Source organism: Gekko japonicus, unplaced genomic scaffold (assembly GCF_001447785.1).
Source record: "Gekko japonicus isolate JY-2015 unplaced genomic scaffold, Gekko_japonicus_V1.1 scaffold1564, whole genome shotgun sequence".
Classification (NCBI taxonomy): Eukaryota; Metazoa; Chordata; class Lepidosauria; order Squamata; family Gekkonidae; genus Gekko; species Gekko japonicus.
The window spans coordinates 140,886-155,412 of record NW_015176020.1 but is presented as its reverse complement, the minus strand read 5'-3'; the positions used below and the strand labels follow the sequence as shown (position 1 = coordinate 155,412).

Genomic DNA, 14,527 nt, shown 5'->3' with positions numbered 1-14,527 from the left:
AACTCTACTTGTACTGTAATGTATTTCAATGGAGCCCATGCAAGTCAATTGGCATTCCTAGCTCCCATTATTTCCAATGGGCCACCCTGTCCTTCCTTTTAGTACATCCCATCTTCACCTTGTTAAACAGCAATCAGTTGAGCGACTCTCTCAGACCTAAAGGTGTTTGGTTAATGCGCTGTTTTCTTTTGGTGGCGTCTGGTAATCCAGGAGTCAGGCTCTTAAATCATAGGTGGGATTGCCAAAATGCAGGAATGACAACTGATCTCCAGACGATTGTTGAAAATGGCCGCTTCAGAGGGTGTACTTCTATGGTGTGCCATAGATTCCAGGTTAAATCCCTGTCTAAATTCTTCCATCTACAGTGATGATCAAGATATGCAAAGTGACACTACATAACAAGTTAAGGTTATAAGGTCAACAGCTGTAAAGCAATAAATATGTCAAACTAGCAGAGAAATGTCTAAAAGTGTCTTTTCTAATTTAGTTATTATTTAGAAGTATGAGCATGGCATGGCGGTAACGCACAGACATATAATGGCAGGCCCCCTGAGAAAAACATTGGCCCCCAAGCAAAAAGTCATTAGCTACGGGGCTGCTAGGTCCTTATCTACAATTTATTTTCCCCCTCCCATTATACACAAGCACTGTTCCACAATGGATATGGATGCTCACCATGAAATACTGCAGGACTTCCATTGTCCTTGCAATGTCCCACTTAGCTTTCTTCCTCAAGTGTGAACTGATGAGATCAAAGATGGGTAACAATGCTTGCTCAAGAGTACTCTCAGTACTGTCATGATCTACCTAAATGTTTGTAGAAATTCATACCCAGAATAATAAAAAGGAAATGTTACCTGAGCAGGATTTCTTTTTAAAACTACCCCATATTAAAGGCCAAAGTATAAAAGTGATGTATTGGGAATAAGAATACCCTGAAGAACATTAAATTGCAATACACATGTCTATTAACAACAGTACAATGTCTAATATCAGCATCACTGAGGGACGCAAGTGACTACTTTGTCATCAGGATGCAAGAAAGTAATCATTATAGTTGGGTCTATCACAGCCAGAAGCAGGATGAGAAAGATAAAAACCTCAAATATTTCCCAGCTATTGAAGCCTTTTCCATCTTACCTCCCTCCCTCCCATCTCATGCCATCACCACCACTCACTCTACTCTCTGCTCCCACCAGAGGTGTCATAATAAGAATCAAATGTGTCCTCCTTCGCCACCTTTCAGGCATCTTTAAATGAAACAGAGCAAGCCTTGTATCCCCCCCCCTTGAGTTTCCGGGTTCTCTTGAGAACTGGATTCCTTGGGAGTGCTTCAGAACCACAGAACTTGTGCAATTAGTTTTATTTATTAATTAAAACAATTACATTCCACCTTTCCTTTTGGCCCAATGCATTTTACAAAAACAGTTAAAACATTACAAATTAAAACCAAATAGATTTTTAAAAACCCTCTCCCCCTAAAAGATGGCTGTTGTTCATGCCTCATCAAAGGCCCTGGCAAACAGGCAAGGCTTGCAGTGCTTCCTAAAGTTTCCTGAGCGTGCATCTGTGGTCAGTCTTCCCCGGCGTTGATCTTCTGCGCACGGCCCGCAGCAGCCCCGGCTCAGCTCTGTCCGTATCCGGCTACGCCGCGCCTGCGCCGCTCACGCTGCCGTGCGCTTCTCCATCGCTCCGCCTCCACCGTCGACGGACGCCAAGTGCTGGGCGCTGTTGTCTCCATTGGCCACCAGGGATCGCCGCATCGCGCCACCACACCGCTGCCGCCATTGCTGGTACCATTGCCGCCGCCGAACTCCACCACGTCCCCACAAGGGGGAGGGTGCCCCCTACCCTTCTAAGGGTAGGTACCCATTTATCTACTTGTATTGATTTTAAACTTTCGAACCGCTGGGTGGGCGGGAAAAGGCCTGGGCACTACTCAGTTCCAGGCAGGCTACCTTAAGCGGGGACAAGGCAACAGGTGGCAGCCTGAACCTGAAACTGGCACACAGGAATATATGGAAGGAGGCCATGAAGGACTTTAAAGGTCATAACTAACACCTTGAATTGAACTCGGAAGCAAACTGGCAGCCAATGTAACTTTTTCAAAATGGGTAACATGTTTCCATCATATAGCCCCTGACAGTAATCAGGCTGCTGCATTCTGGACCAGCTGCAATTTCCAGGTTATTGTCAAGAGCAGACCAACATAGAACATATTACAATAATCCAACTGCAAGACTGCAAAATAATGGATCTGTGTGGCCAGATCAGCTGAGTCCAAGAAAGCAGCTGGTGAACCAGATGCAGCTGACAGAAGGCACTCTCGGCCTCAGTCCCAAACTGCTTTTCAAACAACAAGGCTGTGTCCATGAGTATCCAAGCCTGCTCTGCAAAAGCCATCTCCAGTGTAAACAAGACAAATGGATTCATTCTCTCTAGAATATTAGCTTTCCCAACCAGCATTACCTCTGTCTTGTCTGGATTCAGCTTCAGCTTGTTCTGCCTTAGCCACCTGACCACAGCCTCAAAGCACTGGTTCAGAATCCAGACAGATGGAACTGGAGGCTCGGATAACGGAACACAGAGGTGGGCATGATCTACATATGCCTTACCCTCAAAGTTCTGGACGATTCATTCATTGCCCTCATATAAAAATTTAAAAACATGGATGAGAGGACAGAACTTGGTGGCACTTTACAGGACCAACAAGTTGATTCTGTCCCCTGTCCAACTTTAAATGAAGATTATCCACTAGTACAACTAAAGCCAGCTCAGTTCCAAATTCAGGTATGAAATGAAATTGCAATGGGTGACAGATGTGTCATCCGGGAACTCTTGGAACTGTTCCACCATCAGAAGGTCTATTATCTTCCCCATTAATGTGAACTCGTGACTGGCCTATATTTGGCCACATAATCCCTAAGTGATTATGGTTTTTAAAGCAAAGGTTTAACACTGTCTCCTTCAAAGGTCTAGGAAGAGCTCTATCAGACAATGAGGTGTTAGTCACCAACTCCAGTACCTTTCCCTAGCAAGATCTTTAATGCAATCTCAATTCAGGCTCAGATCAGGATTATAAATGGTAGGTGCTTCTGACAGCCCAAGTCTGAATGGGTGTGAGATTTTGTCAGTAAAGAACCTCACAAAACATCACAACTACAGGCCAAATAAACCTCATTGACAGGGTTGGACTTGGAATTTATCAAATCATGGAACACTTTAGACAATTGATCTGGATAAGTTCTGCTGATGCAATGGTGACAAGAGTAGAATGTAATCTTCACTGCCATCACTCATTCCTCAAAGGCCTTTAAATGGGCTCTGCCTGCTTCATCATAACTCTACTGTTAATGTTACTCTAGTGGTCTTCCAACCTGCTGCATATCCCCCAGTTCCATGGGGACAGGAAACTATCGGAGTCTGGAAGAAGATGCCAAGTAGCAACACAATTTAATGAACCCAGCCAGCCCATTAATTCATGCAGCTACAAGGGCCTCCACAGAGTCATTGGAGAGGCTCTTAAAACCATTCAAAGATGCCTGGAACCCAACAGGAGTCATTAATCTGTGAGGGTGGGTCATCTGGATTGTTCCACTGCCCTTGCAAGGAAGGGATAGCAAGTTCAACCATGCCTTCAGAAGATAATGATATGACCAAGAGCTGAACTTCCAGTATCCTAATTAGATCACCAGAAAGCTGCTCAGAGCAGAAAAGAAGATTCAGCATATATTATTTTTTCATATGTTGGGCCCAGCACAACCTGAGACAGACCCAGGGACATCCTGGCAGCCATTAAGTCCTGAGGTTGACCTGACAAGGCAGCCTCAGCATGTATGTTCAAATACCAAAAACAATCATCCTCAGGATCCCTCAACACCAAATCTAAGACCACCTCTATCAGCACAGCTAAGGACCCTGCTGGCAAGATAGGTACTATATTGATAGGATCCCAACACAAGTGTCATACAATCAAAGCTGACCTCTATCTGCACCGACTATCTAGTGATAAAGAAAGACTAATGGAAAAGAAATGCTACTCCTCTCCCACTTTCTGATTTGAGGTTGGTGGTCTTAATACCCTGCTGGAGTTAGCTGTGTCAAACTGACCACATCAGATTCATCCAGCTAAGTTTCAGCCAAGCAAGCCAGGTACCCCTGTTTCTCATGCAACAGGTTAGATATTATATAGATCTTATTTTTCATACACCTGGTATTGTACACCAAGGCTGAATTAGAACAGTTTCAGAGAGCCTCACAACCCACCTTATTTTTTCTTTATTTGACAACAAAAGTTTTCAAGATAGTTGAAGGAAAAGAAACAAAACCGTAAATAAACTACAAAGTTCCTGAGTACTAACAGAGGTGTGAAGTATGGTCTCCAATCAACATACTATGATTGCAAACCCTGCTAGACGCATGAAAGAAATAGCAGTCTACTGCAGAAAATAAGGGATACAAGAAGTCTGTGCCCTGATGGCTGAATAGGGATCTCAGCCATCATAAATGAACAACACTTTATTTGTATTAATAATGTAATAATTACTAATATTACTAATAATATAAAATAATATTTTAATAATATGAAATACTATTCTAATAATATCACAATAGCAACAACAAAATTTATATCCTTCTTTCCTGCCCTCACTGTGGCTAACACTGCAAAGCATACATGATAAAATATTTTGAAACCATTAAAATCAATTCCCCAATGCACATCATTAAAACAAATTAAAAACAGAATTAAAATATGCACAAACACTTTAAACAACAATTAAAACAATCAACACTTTTAAAGATGTCTTATTCATACAGAACGGGTACTGCACATGTCCAGAGGATCTTGAGTATTGCACACTCCCAGTAGGTGCAATTGTATACTTCCAAATGTAATATTTGGGGGAGGGGACTTAAGACATAAGAATATTGGAGCTGAAAGTTTCCTCTGAAAACCTCTAGGATGTCCAATTTATATTTCTCATTGCATTCTGCATTGAAGAAGAAGAAGAAGAGATTGGATTTATAACCTGCCCTTCACTCGGAGTCTCAGAGCGGCTTACAATCTCCTTCCCTTCCTCTCCCCACAACAGACACCCTGTGAGGTAGGTGGGGCTGAGAGAGTTTTTTGGGAACTGCTCTTGAGAGAACAGCTCTGAGGGAACTGTGGCTTGCCCAAGGTCACCCAGCAACTGCAAGTGGAGAACTGGAGAATCAAACCCAGTTCTTCCAGCTTAGAGTCCATGCTCCAAATCACTACACCAAACTGGCTCCTAGTTCTGGTCCTAGTTCTGCCAGCTATATTACTTGTACTTAAGACCCACCTATTTAAAGAAACGTGGCATATTATTTCTTTCTGCCCCTTATACCAGCCTGTTTTATGAGTGAGTGTATTTTTTTGTCCTTACTGCAAGGTTGATGTATCTCGGTACTACAAAAAGCTGCATAACAGCATTTAGGAAAGCAACAGTTTTTGGGTTTTTTTACTGGGTACATGGTCCCACCGATGCCTTGCTTATGTTTTATTTATACTAGCTCATACATTTGCCACCAAACTAGCTCCACAACAGACCAGGAGAATAATGGCTTATTACCCAAATTGTGCTATGCAATCACTGGCTAGGGAAAGCACCTACCATGGGATAAAGTGGTAATATTGATGATAGAAAGATGATAAAGCTTTATGAAGTCAAAACAATTTGGAAGAACATGCATTTATTAATGGCTACTATTTTTCAGTGTCAGTATCCCTTGTGTCTGTAGAGTCTCCATATATAAACTTCTTTACAGAGAACATAACTGCTGATAATACAAATTAAAGACAAATTAAGAAAATTAATATATATTTTTCTGGTACTCAAGCACATTGTGGTAGCACACAAATGAATCAAGTGAATACATTTAAAATTGCATTTCACCATGCTTATTTGCATAGTGCTTTTGAAGCAGTACTCTAGGGAAACGGAACAGAAGGAGAGAGCCATTAAATGAACAACATTAAACAAAAAACCCTGTCATTACTTATTTTGAAGTGAGAACAACAAATTAAAACAGTAAGAAGTCACCAGAGATATAACTTCAAGTAACGGAACTAAATGTGGCCAAGTGAATGGACATGACAATTATAACCTACAAGCAGAGAGTCACAAAGACCCTGAGGGAAAGGGACATCCCATTCCCCCTGCTTTTGCTTCCTCCCCCATCCCTTCTCTCTCACAGTCTCTCTCTCTCTCTATCTTTCTCCCTTCCTCTTCTTTCATACAGTCTCTCTTTCGTTCTTCTCCCCTTCTGTCCCTCTTTTTTGCCCTCTCTGTTGTCTCTCACTCTCTTTCACCCTCTCCTCCAGTTGGGCCAGTAACTTATCAGGTTGGTTGCCTGCCAGTAATACCAGTGCAGCTGCTTATCCCTTGTCTGAATGCTCGCCTGCCCCTCCTGACTTGGCTGTTGGGCCAGTAACTTATCAGGTTGCTTATCCCTTGTCTGAATGCTCGCCTGGCTTACATGGTGCGGAGATGGTAGCAGCTCATTTTCCTCCTTGCCCACTCATGGAGGAAAGGCAGAACTAGCTTTAGATGCAGGGGATGGTGTCTCTCCCTCCTCCTTCCCCTCCACTTGAAGCATTACCACTTCAGGGGTGAGCCACGGCATTGCCTGCTCATGCTCTACCCACCAGCTGGAAGAGGACTGGCAGGACTGGCTTCAGTATTCTTGGTGGCTCCTGCTTCACTCCCACTCAGTGCTCCCTCATGGATGGCTCCCCATCCATTAGCAGGTGACACCTGTAAATTAACCTCTGTTGGAGGAGTTAACACCCCACTTTAGTGTAATGTTTGGAATTTTTCTGCAATCCTGAGGGGGACCCCCAAGCATGGAGGAAAATGTCCCTTTTCTCAACATGGCAGAAAAATCTCCCTTTTCTCAGCATACTGATCAGGAATGAATAGAGAACGAAAATTAGATATTGTCAACAAGTGACTAAAAGTATGCAAAATGTAATATTATATTGTGTGCAAATTGCTTTGGCTTCAGGATATAGTATTATTATTCCGAAAAATTATTCTGCCTTGTGATGGTGCCGATGTCTCATTTAGGAGGTTCATCCTGGTTCACATTTTGTACGACGGGGGAGGGGTGCTACCTGTAACAGCAACTATATTAATCATCCTTCTTTACTGCTCTTTTCATTCCAGCACCCTCTATCCCCAATCATCACGCTTCAAAAACTGAACACTTGTTTCTTAAGAGTTCATTTGATCTATTTGATGCTCACATGCATTAATAATTATTGCTTGGACCGTGAAAATCCCACAGTAGTAAATAATAATATGAAGAACAGTTCTTTTAGGATCGAGCAAAATAAAATGGAAACCATAGATTTCCAGTGTCTTTAAAGGCTATTTTCCAGGTATTTCATGTACTGTAAACTAAGCCCCAGTTCAAAGCAGGGGTATGCTGGTGGGAGAGAGGTCTAATCCTTCACCATTGCACAATTTCATCAACAGGACCACTCCTGCAAGACTGGACTAGCAAGACTGTATGGGGGCAGTTTTGATAGGCAAAACTGTGGAGGGGTGGAAGAAATGGTCCTCCTCTCCTTGAGTGACCTTGATCCAAACTAAAGTCCCAAGAGCCTGAAATTAACTTTTAAAGACACAGGGAAGATCCAGTCACTGATGTTGTCTGTTTTGTTCATGACAAAAGTATTTCAACAAAATTTGCACAAATACTAGTTATAAAAAGTTAGTGTAATCATACCATTATTATACTAAACAGGCACAATTCAACAGAACATCAGCATAAATCATCCCACACAGACAGAGTATCAGCCTTCCAGCTGTGGTCATCAATTTATCTCCAGGCAGTTTTTTAGGGCAGCAAATATTAGTCTTTTCTATAAGAGGTTAGATCAGAAGGCAGTCTAAACCTCTATGTAAACATTTATACAAAATATTTTTCAAAAAGGGTGTTTATTAGAACATTTATGAGGTCCACGAGCTCTGCTACTGTCTGAGCTATAAAAGCATGATGATTTAAAAACTGCAGCTCTTTAAAATTGATTTCTCCAAGACAATAGCAAGCATTAGAAACCATTGCTAGGTGCTAGAAAAATCTTTTGTCCTCAAGTCACATCTGACTTACGGTGACCCCCTGGGGTTTTCAAGGCAAGAGACATTCAGAGGTGGTTTGCCATCACCTACTTCTGTGTCCTGACCTTGGACTTCCTTGGTGGTCTCTCATCTAAAATACTAACCAGAGCTGACCTTGCCCAACTTCTGAGACCTGACAAGTTCGTGCTTGTTCTTTTTCAGCTCACATTTATTTCAGCTGGGCTTATATAGTGTGTTTTTTGATAAATTGTTACCATTGGAGGTATATTTCAATCATTTTTTAGGAATACATAGAGGTTTGATTAAAAATTCAGATTTAAGATGTGCCTCACGATGGTAAGGTATATTTTCAGTACAAATACACATATTATTGACTTTTAATAATACAATTGAGCTAAAATGTATCAGTATTTAATGCAAACAAATGTTCCTCCTAAAACCCAATTCAAACAGCTTTGTATTTAAACAAACTATGGGGAAAAGACCTGATTTCTGAAATCAAGAATTATACATGAGATAAACAGGGAATGTATTGATTTTACTATCATAGCAAATTATGAATATTTATGGCTAGTAACTAAACAGCTTGAAAATTTAGTTCTAATCTCATGGAGTAAAAATAGTTTCATGTAGTAACTATCAGTCTTGCTTCTGGAAATTTCTGGAATGTAGTATATGATGCTTCTAATTTCGATGGATTCCAACATGTGTCTTCATATATAGTATGCATACATGCACAAGAAACAGAAACAGTGCCGCTCTGGAAGCTATCACTCCATATTGTTGACAGACAAATGTATTCCTCTCCAGGACTGAGCATGATGGAAAGCAGATCTGCATGTTTTGCAGCAAAGCTGGCTACACACAAGGCTAATCAACTGTCCTTTTTCTCCCTCTTCCATGGTCATATTTAACAATGTTTTATGATTTTTTAAAAAAAATAAATGTGTCATATGAATAAAAGCATGAACATTCACATGCTTAAAAAAAATAATTTGACGAACACTGTAAATGGCTGGAAGGGAGGTCAGAACCACCAGGGAATGTGTGCTTGCAAAAACAGCTGTCATATCTGCCCTGGACCAGTGGCCCATTGGTCAAGTAGTTAAGAGAAAATAATATGAAAATGAATCCCCCAAAACATAAAGGTGCTGCTGGTCAGTAAGGCATCTGCATTGGGAGTGGTCTTACCAACTTTCTTCGATAAACACCACAAAGAGCCGGGGAGCCTTGTTAGAATCAGCTCTGCCATGGAGAAAGACATGTCTGCTGTGGCTAATGATGCTTTCTACCACCTACATTTGCCTCATAATCTTCCCTTATTTCAAGACTCCCAGTCCAGCCACGCTAATCCATGTAACAGTAACCCTGGAGGCTGATTATTGTAACATGCAGCCTTGAAGAAAATTCAGAAACTACTCTGGTACAAAATGCAGCCGCCTGTCTGATATTGGAGAGGGCTGCAGTAGGATTACTGGACAGCAGTTGGGAACTGGGGAGGTGCTGTTGGGTGACAGTAGGATGACACTTCTGGGGAAAACCAGAATTCCTAGAGCAGACTAATGTCACTTTCAGGGTTTCTCTGGAAATGGTGTCACACCATCACCTGGTGATTTTATTTTTTTCCCTTCCTGCCAGCTGCTGGAATAGCATTGGGAAGCAGGAGCCAGAACCATGAACCTGGGTTGCAGGGATCATATTACACCTAATTTGCAATACTTGTATTGATTTTCCCTTGGTTTCTGGCTCCAGTTCAAAGTGCTGATACTTAACTATAAAACCATTCATAACCTGGAGTTCCCATACTAAAAGGATCCTTTCATCTGGTATGAGTGGATATGGTAGCTTCACACAGTCTATGAATGCCTTTTGGTTGTTCTAACCCACATGAGGGTACATTCTGCTCCTTCCCAATCACAGGCTTTTTCTGTGGCCACTCTGATGTTGAGGAATAGCCTCCCAGGAGAAAAAAAAATAGAAGATCTATATCTCTCTTGCACCTTTGGTGAGCTTTTAAAACAGAAGTCTTTAGAAGAGCCTTTGGCTCCTCAAGGGAATTGTTTGGGGTGTGTCTTGAAAGACAACACTCTATCCTGGAGTTTATGTAACTTTTTTTTCTCCTGGTTGTTTTAATTCAGTTGTTCTGATCTTATTGTTGTTACTGCCTGTGGTTTCCACCCATTATATGACAAAAAGGCAGGTTTATAATGTTTTAAATAAATCCCAGATATCTCTTTTTGCATGTGAATAGAAAACAAAATAGAAATCCATTAATTTTCACAGCTGCTTCCTTGACTCTAAGCAGATATAACCATGCTGCGCAAAAAGTTGCATAGAACCCAAATACAATATACAAAAGATTTGTCAGTTTAGAAGCGTCTTCTAATGTGGAAACTGTATGTTAAAGGGCAAAAACTCACCTTACAGTGGTCATACTGCTGCTGTAAAGTTGGAACATCCCCACCAATAGGCATTTGTTTTTTTAGCTCTTCATCTTTCAGGTTCAGCCATTTGAGAAGCTCTTCCAGTGACGTTAGCAATTTATTCCACTTCTCCGCACTTGCCTCCAAGTGAGCCCTACAATGATATAAAGAAAATCTTGGCTTGTATTAAGGATGTACTACATTTTAAAGGATAAACCCTATACTGGCATGAATTCAGAATGTTAAAATGTTTAATGCAAATAGCTGCTCAACTGGTCTATTGAACTCAACAACTAAAAAATTGCACATGCAGTATGCAGAAGTCAGAATAATACCTTAATGGTATATAACATATAAAATCCTGCTGCCTAACTATTGAAATGGATGAAGAAAATCCTTATTTTCTTTTTTTGTTCAGGGTTCTAAATACTACAACCCTATGCAAGTTAATAAGTATCAAACGTTTACGCCACTTCTGTCTCTTGTACTGCACTTACCATTAACAAAAAGAAAATGTCATTCTTTAAAATCAGGAATCCAGATTTCTATGAAAGGCTGATATGCAGAATGTCAGAGGCACAAAAAAGGTTGACACTGACCAGCTGAATATACAAACTGCATAAATCCAGATTATTTGCTGTGTTGCTGAATCAATCCTTTGCTCAGCGTTGTGCTATAATTCAGCTAACAGAACACACTATTAGTAAAGCTACTCAAGATAATGCCAGAATCGTTTCTCCCTCTGTGGCCTACTTGCAACTACAACCAGCAGGAAATGTCATCATATCCTAACACAAGGAAATTGTTGTAATCTTCTCAGATCACTTACTTTCTACAGTTTCTATTTGTATACCTAACACATTTTAGAGAACAGATTTAGATTTTAGTTTTGGATGGGTTTCTCTGTTTTCTCTAGAATGGATGGAAGTATACATCTCTTTACTGAGGGATGTAGACCTCACAACACAACATAACAAACCTTTATTGGCATAACAACAGCAGCAGCCTTAGGTACAGAGGCGGTAGGCACGCAAAACAGTTAATTCATTACCCCTTCAGCCGAAAAAGAAATTCTCCTCCCATACGTTCTGTAAAGGAAGTTTGCCACCTCTTCGATGGTATCAGCCCTGTTTGAGGCGAGAAGGTTCATTCTCTTACTTTCCTCATATTTGCCCTCCAGGGTATGCAGTATAGGGCCGAGGTGATAAGTGCGCAAATCCTGGTAAAATCTACAAGTCAGAAGTACATGGTCCATTCCTACTGAGGAATGTAGACCTCCAATTTAACTCCATCCAGTTGATGATATTGATTTAGTCTAAGACCACGTAAGTACATTTCACTACTAAGTAACTTTACCTCCACAACATGTTACCTAGGCTATAGAACAGAACTAAGACCTTCTTAATTTTCTGGCAGCTCAGTATGGAGCTATTGTAGTAGTGTATCATATGTTTCATTTTCCTTTAAAAGATTAAGCATTCCAAACTATATGAGCTATGTATATAGTCCTTACTGATTCCAGAGATTTGTCAGTAATCAACTCTGACAGGACTTTATCTGCTATCATGTAAAGGCATAACTGGTTTAGCTCTTACTTCAGACATAATTGTTGTTTCATTACAAGAAAAAGTCTAAGCAAGAATGGTCAGCAACCTAGAAAGTCATTTGCATAAAGGAAGAAAACTAGAGGCATACACTGCCAGAACATCTAGTATTATGTGGAAAGTCACTAGTAACTTTGATTTCTATGGATGCAGAGTGACACTGCTGTATCCTGTGGCATCTGTATAGACTACTAATATCAACTGTACTGGGATTGTACCCACTTGACCAGACTGACTAAAACCTTTCCTTTTATGTGCACTAAAAACCCCATTCTCTGCAAAGTACCTGGTTAGCCACCATATGAAACAAGATCCTGGACTAGATGAACAGTAAGTGTGATCCAGCAGTCCTCTTGTTATGTTCTTACCATACCACACCTACCTGAGGTTGGCAGAATTCTGACTAAATTAGCCACAAGTCTTTCAGCCCTTACTAAAGGGCTTGGCTGTCAGCATTTGCTAACAGAAACCAAGACTCCATCTCTTGACTCTACATACTATTTCTTTTTTAAAAAAGTCTCGTAGTTTGTTCTTTTCTGCCTTTTGGATACACTGATTTGATCTTGCTCAGGCCTAGTCTTAGAAGCTTCTTGTTTTTTTGAGGCTACTAGGATCTCTCAAAATATCAATACTGTGAGGGATTAGTTCTGGGCAACTTCTCGGTTGGGGTAGGCATGATGATTTCTACTACTGTGTTGCTAGGAGCAAAAAGTATGTTCATACACATATACAGAGAGTGATTAATAATTATTACACAGATGACAGGTGCATAGGTAAAGGTAAAGGTTCCCTTGCTCGAAAGCTAGTCGAATCCGACTCTAGGGTTGCGGTGCTCATCTCCATTTCAAAGCCGTAGAGCCAGCGCTGCCCGAAGACATTTCCGTGGTCATGTGGCCGGCATGACTAAACACCAAGGCTGTTACCTTCCCACTGGAGTGGTACCTATTTATCTACTTGCAATTTCTTGCTTTCAAACTGCTAGGTTGGCAGGAGCTGGAACTAGAGACGGGAACTCACTCCGTCATGCGGCACACTCGGGTCTTGAACTGCTGAACTACCGACCTTCCACAGCCTGCAGTTCAGCGTCTTAACCACTGGAGCCACCGCCACTCCATAGGTGCATACAGACATGTAGTTTTACATATATACATTATTGTGGATCCAGAGAGTTATAAGCAGTGCACTACCTTGCTTCCTCCCCTTTTCTGACTCACTCTTTTCAGCCTCCAAAAACCCACTGTAGCCTCCTCCTGACTTCTTCCCCTCCTCTACTTGTACCAAGCCAAGACTCTATCATCTGAATTCTTATCTGCCCAATACTGCCACAGTACTGTGAGAGGGAAAGACAAATTATGTATCTCTCTGCTCTTCTTTCCCTCTGGAATTAGCCTACTGTTTGGGTTGCTGCTTCGGGCCCTGTCAGCAGGTGCTTTGTGTGTTCCACTTGTGCTTGTGCTCTGTTTCACTGTGTACTGTCAGCTGTGGCATGCAACCATGCACAGACCTGCTACCCTTCTCTGTATACGATTCAACTTTGTATCAGCCTCTGCATTGAACTGCCCAGATAGGTTGCCCTTGCTTCGCCTTCTTGCTGTACTTTCTTGTCCTCTTGCCTCCCCTTTCTTCGGTGGAACTCCCAAGAGCCACAATGGGCCCCAAAGATTCAGTTTGCTCACCATATGATCCTGATCTAAACCATGTATCTAATTTTGTACTAGGATACACTTCTTACATCTGATTAAATAGGCTGTAGTTCAAAAACTTCATGTCATAATAAATCTTTAGTAACTAAAGGAGTAAGACTATTTAATTAATTTATTATTTATTTATTTGTTGTATTTATAACCTGCCCTCCCCGCAAGCGGGCTCAGGGTGGCTCACTATGCCTTAAGAGTACCACTGTATCTTTATCTAGCAGAAAAGCAGAGGTGATGCAGGAGAAGTAATTGGATCATTGAGATTGATTTTGCTGACATAGTTTCTAAAAAGATTTTTGTAATTTGTCATGACTTGAAGTTTAATGTCCCACGATGCAAAGTAGTACTTACAAAAGGATTTTAGATGTCCCACCATGAAATAACAACAACCCATTGACTGAAGTGCTTAAAATATAATTAAATCTAATTAAGGAGGGAGAAGGAGTTCCAACTTCTGTTTCACATGTGTAACCACCAAACCAAATTATCATTCCATTGGCATGAATTTGTATGTGTGTGAGGAGAAGCATCCTTTTATTACTTTAATAGAGCATGGGAAAACATTACCTATTCCCCCTTGATTCATAATATTTTCAAAAGTTTGCTCCTGTAGTACTATTAAGTATGTTCTAAGCTGCCAACCAGGGATAAGAAGAACTTGAGAACAAGACTGACAAATGGGGGGGGGGGGGGGG

General features: G+C 41.1%; 1 protein-coding gene across 1 annotated transcript in view; it reads right to left on the bottom strand.

Annotated features, from left to right (window-relative positions):
* Positions 1 to 14,527, bottom strand: part of LOC107123341 (utrophin-like) — a 329,348-nt gene that overhangs the window by 194,954 nt on the left and 119,867 nt on the right. Inside the window, exon 3 of the mRNA XM_015426582.1 lies at positions 10,529 to 10,685. Coding sequence (XP_015282068.1) covers positions 10,529 to 10,685 — 157 coding nt within the window. The remainder of the gene's footprint in view (positions 1 to 10,528; positions 10,686 to 14,527) is intronic.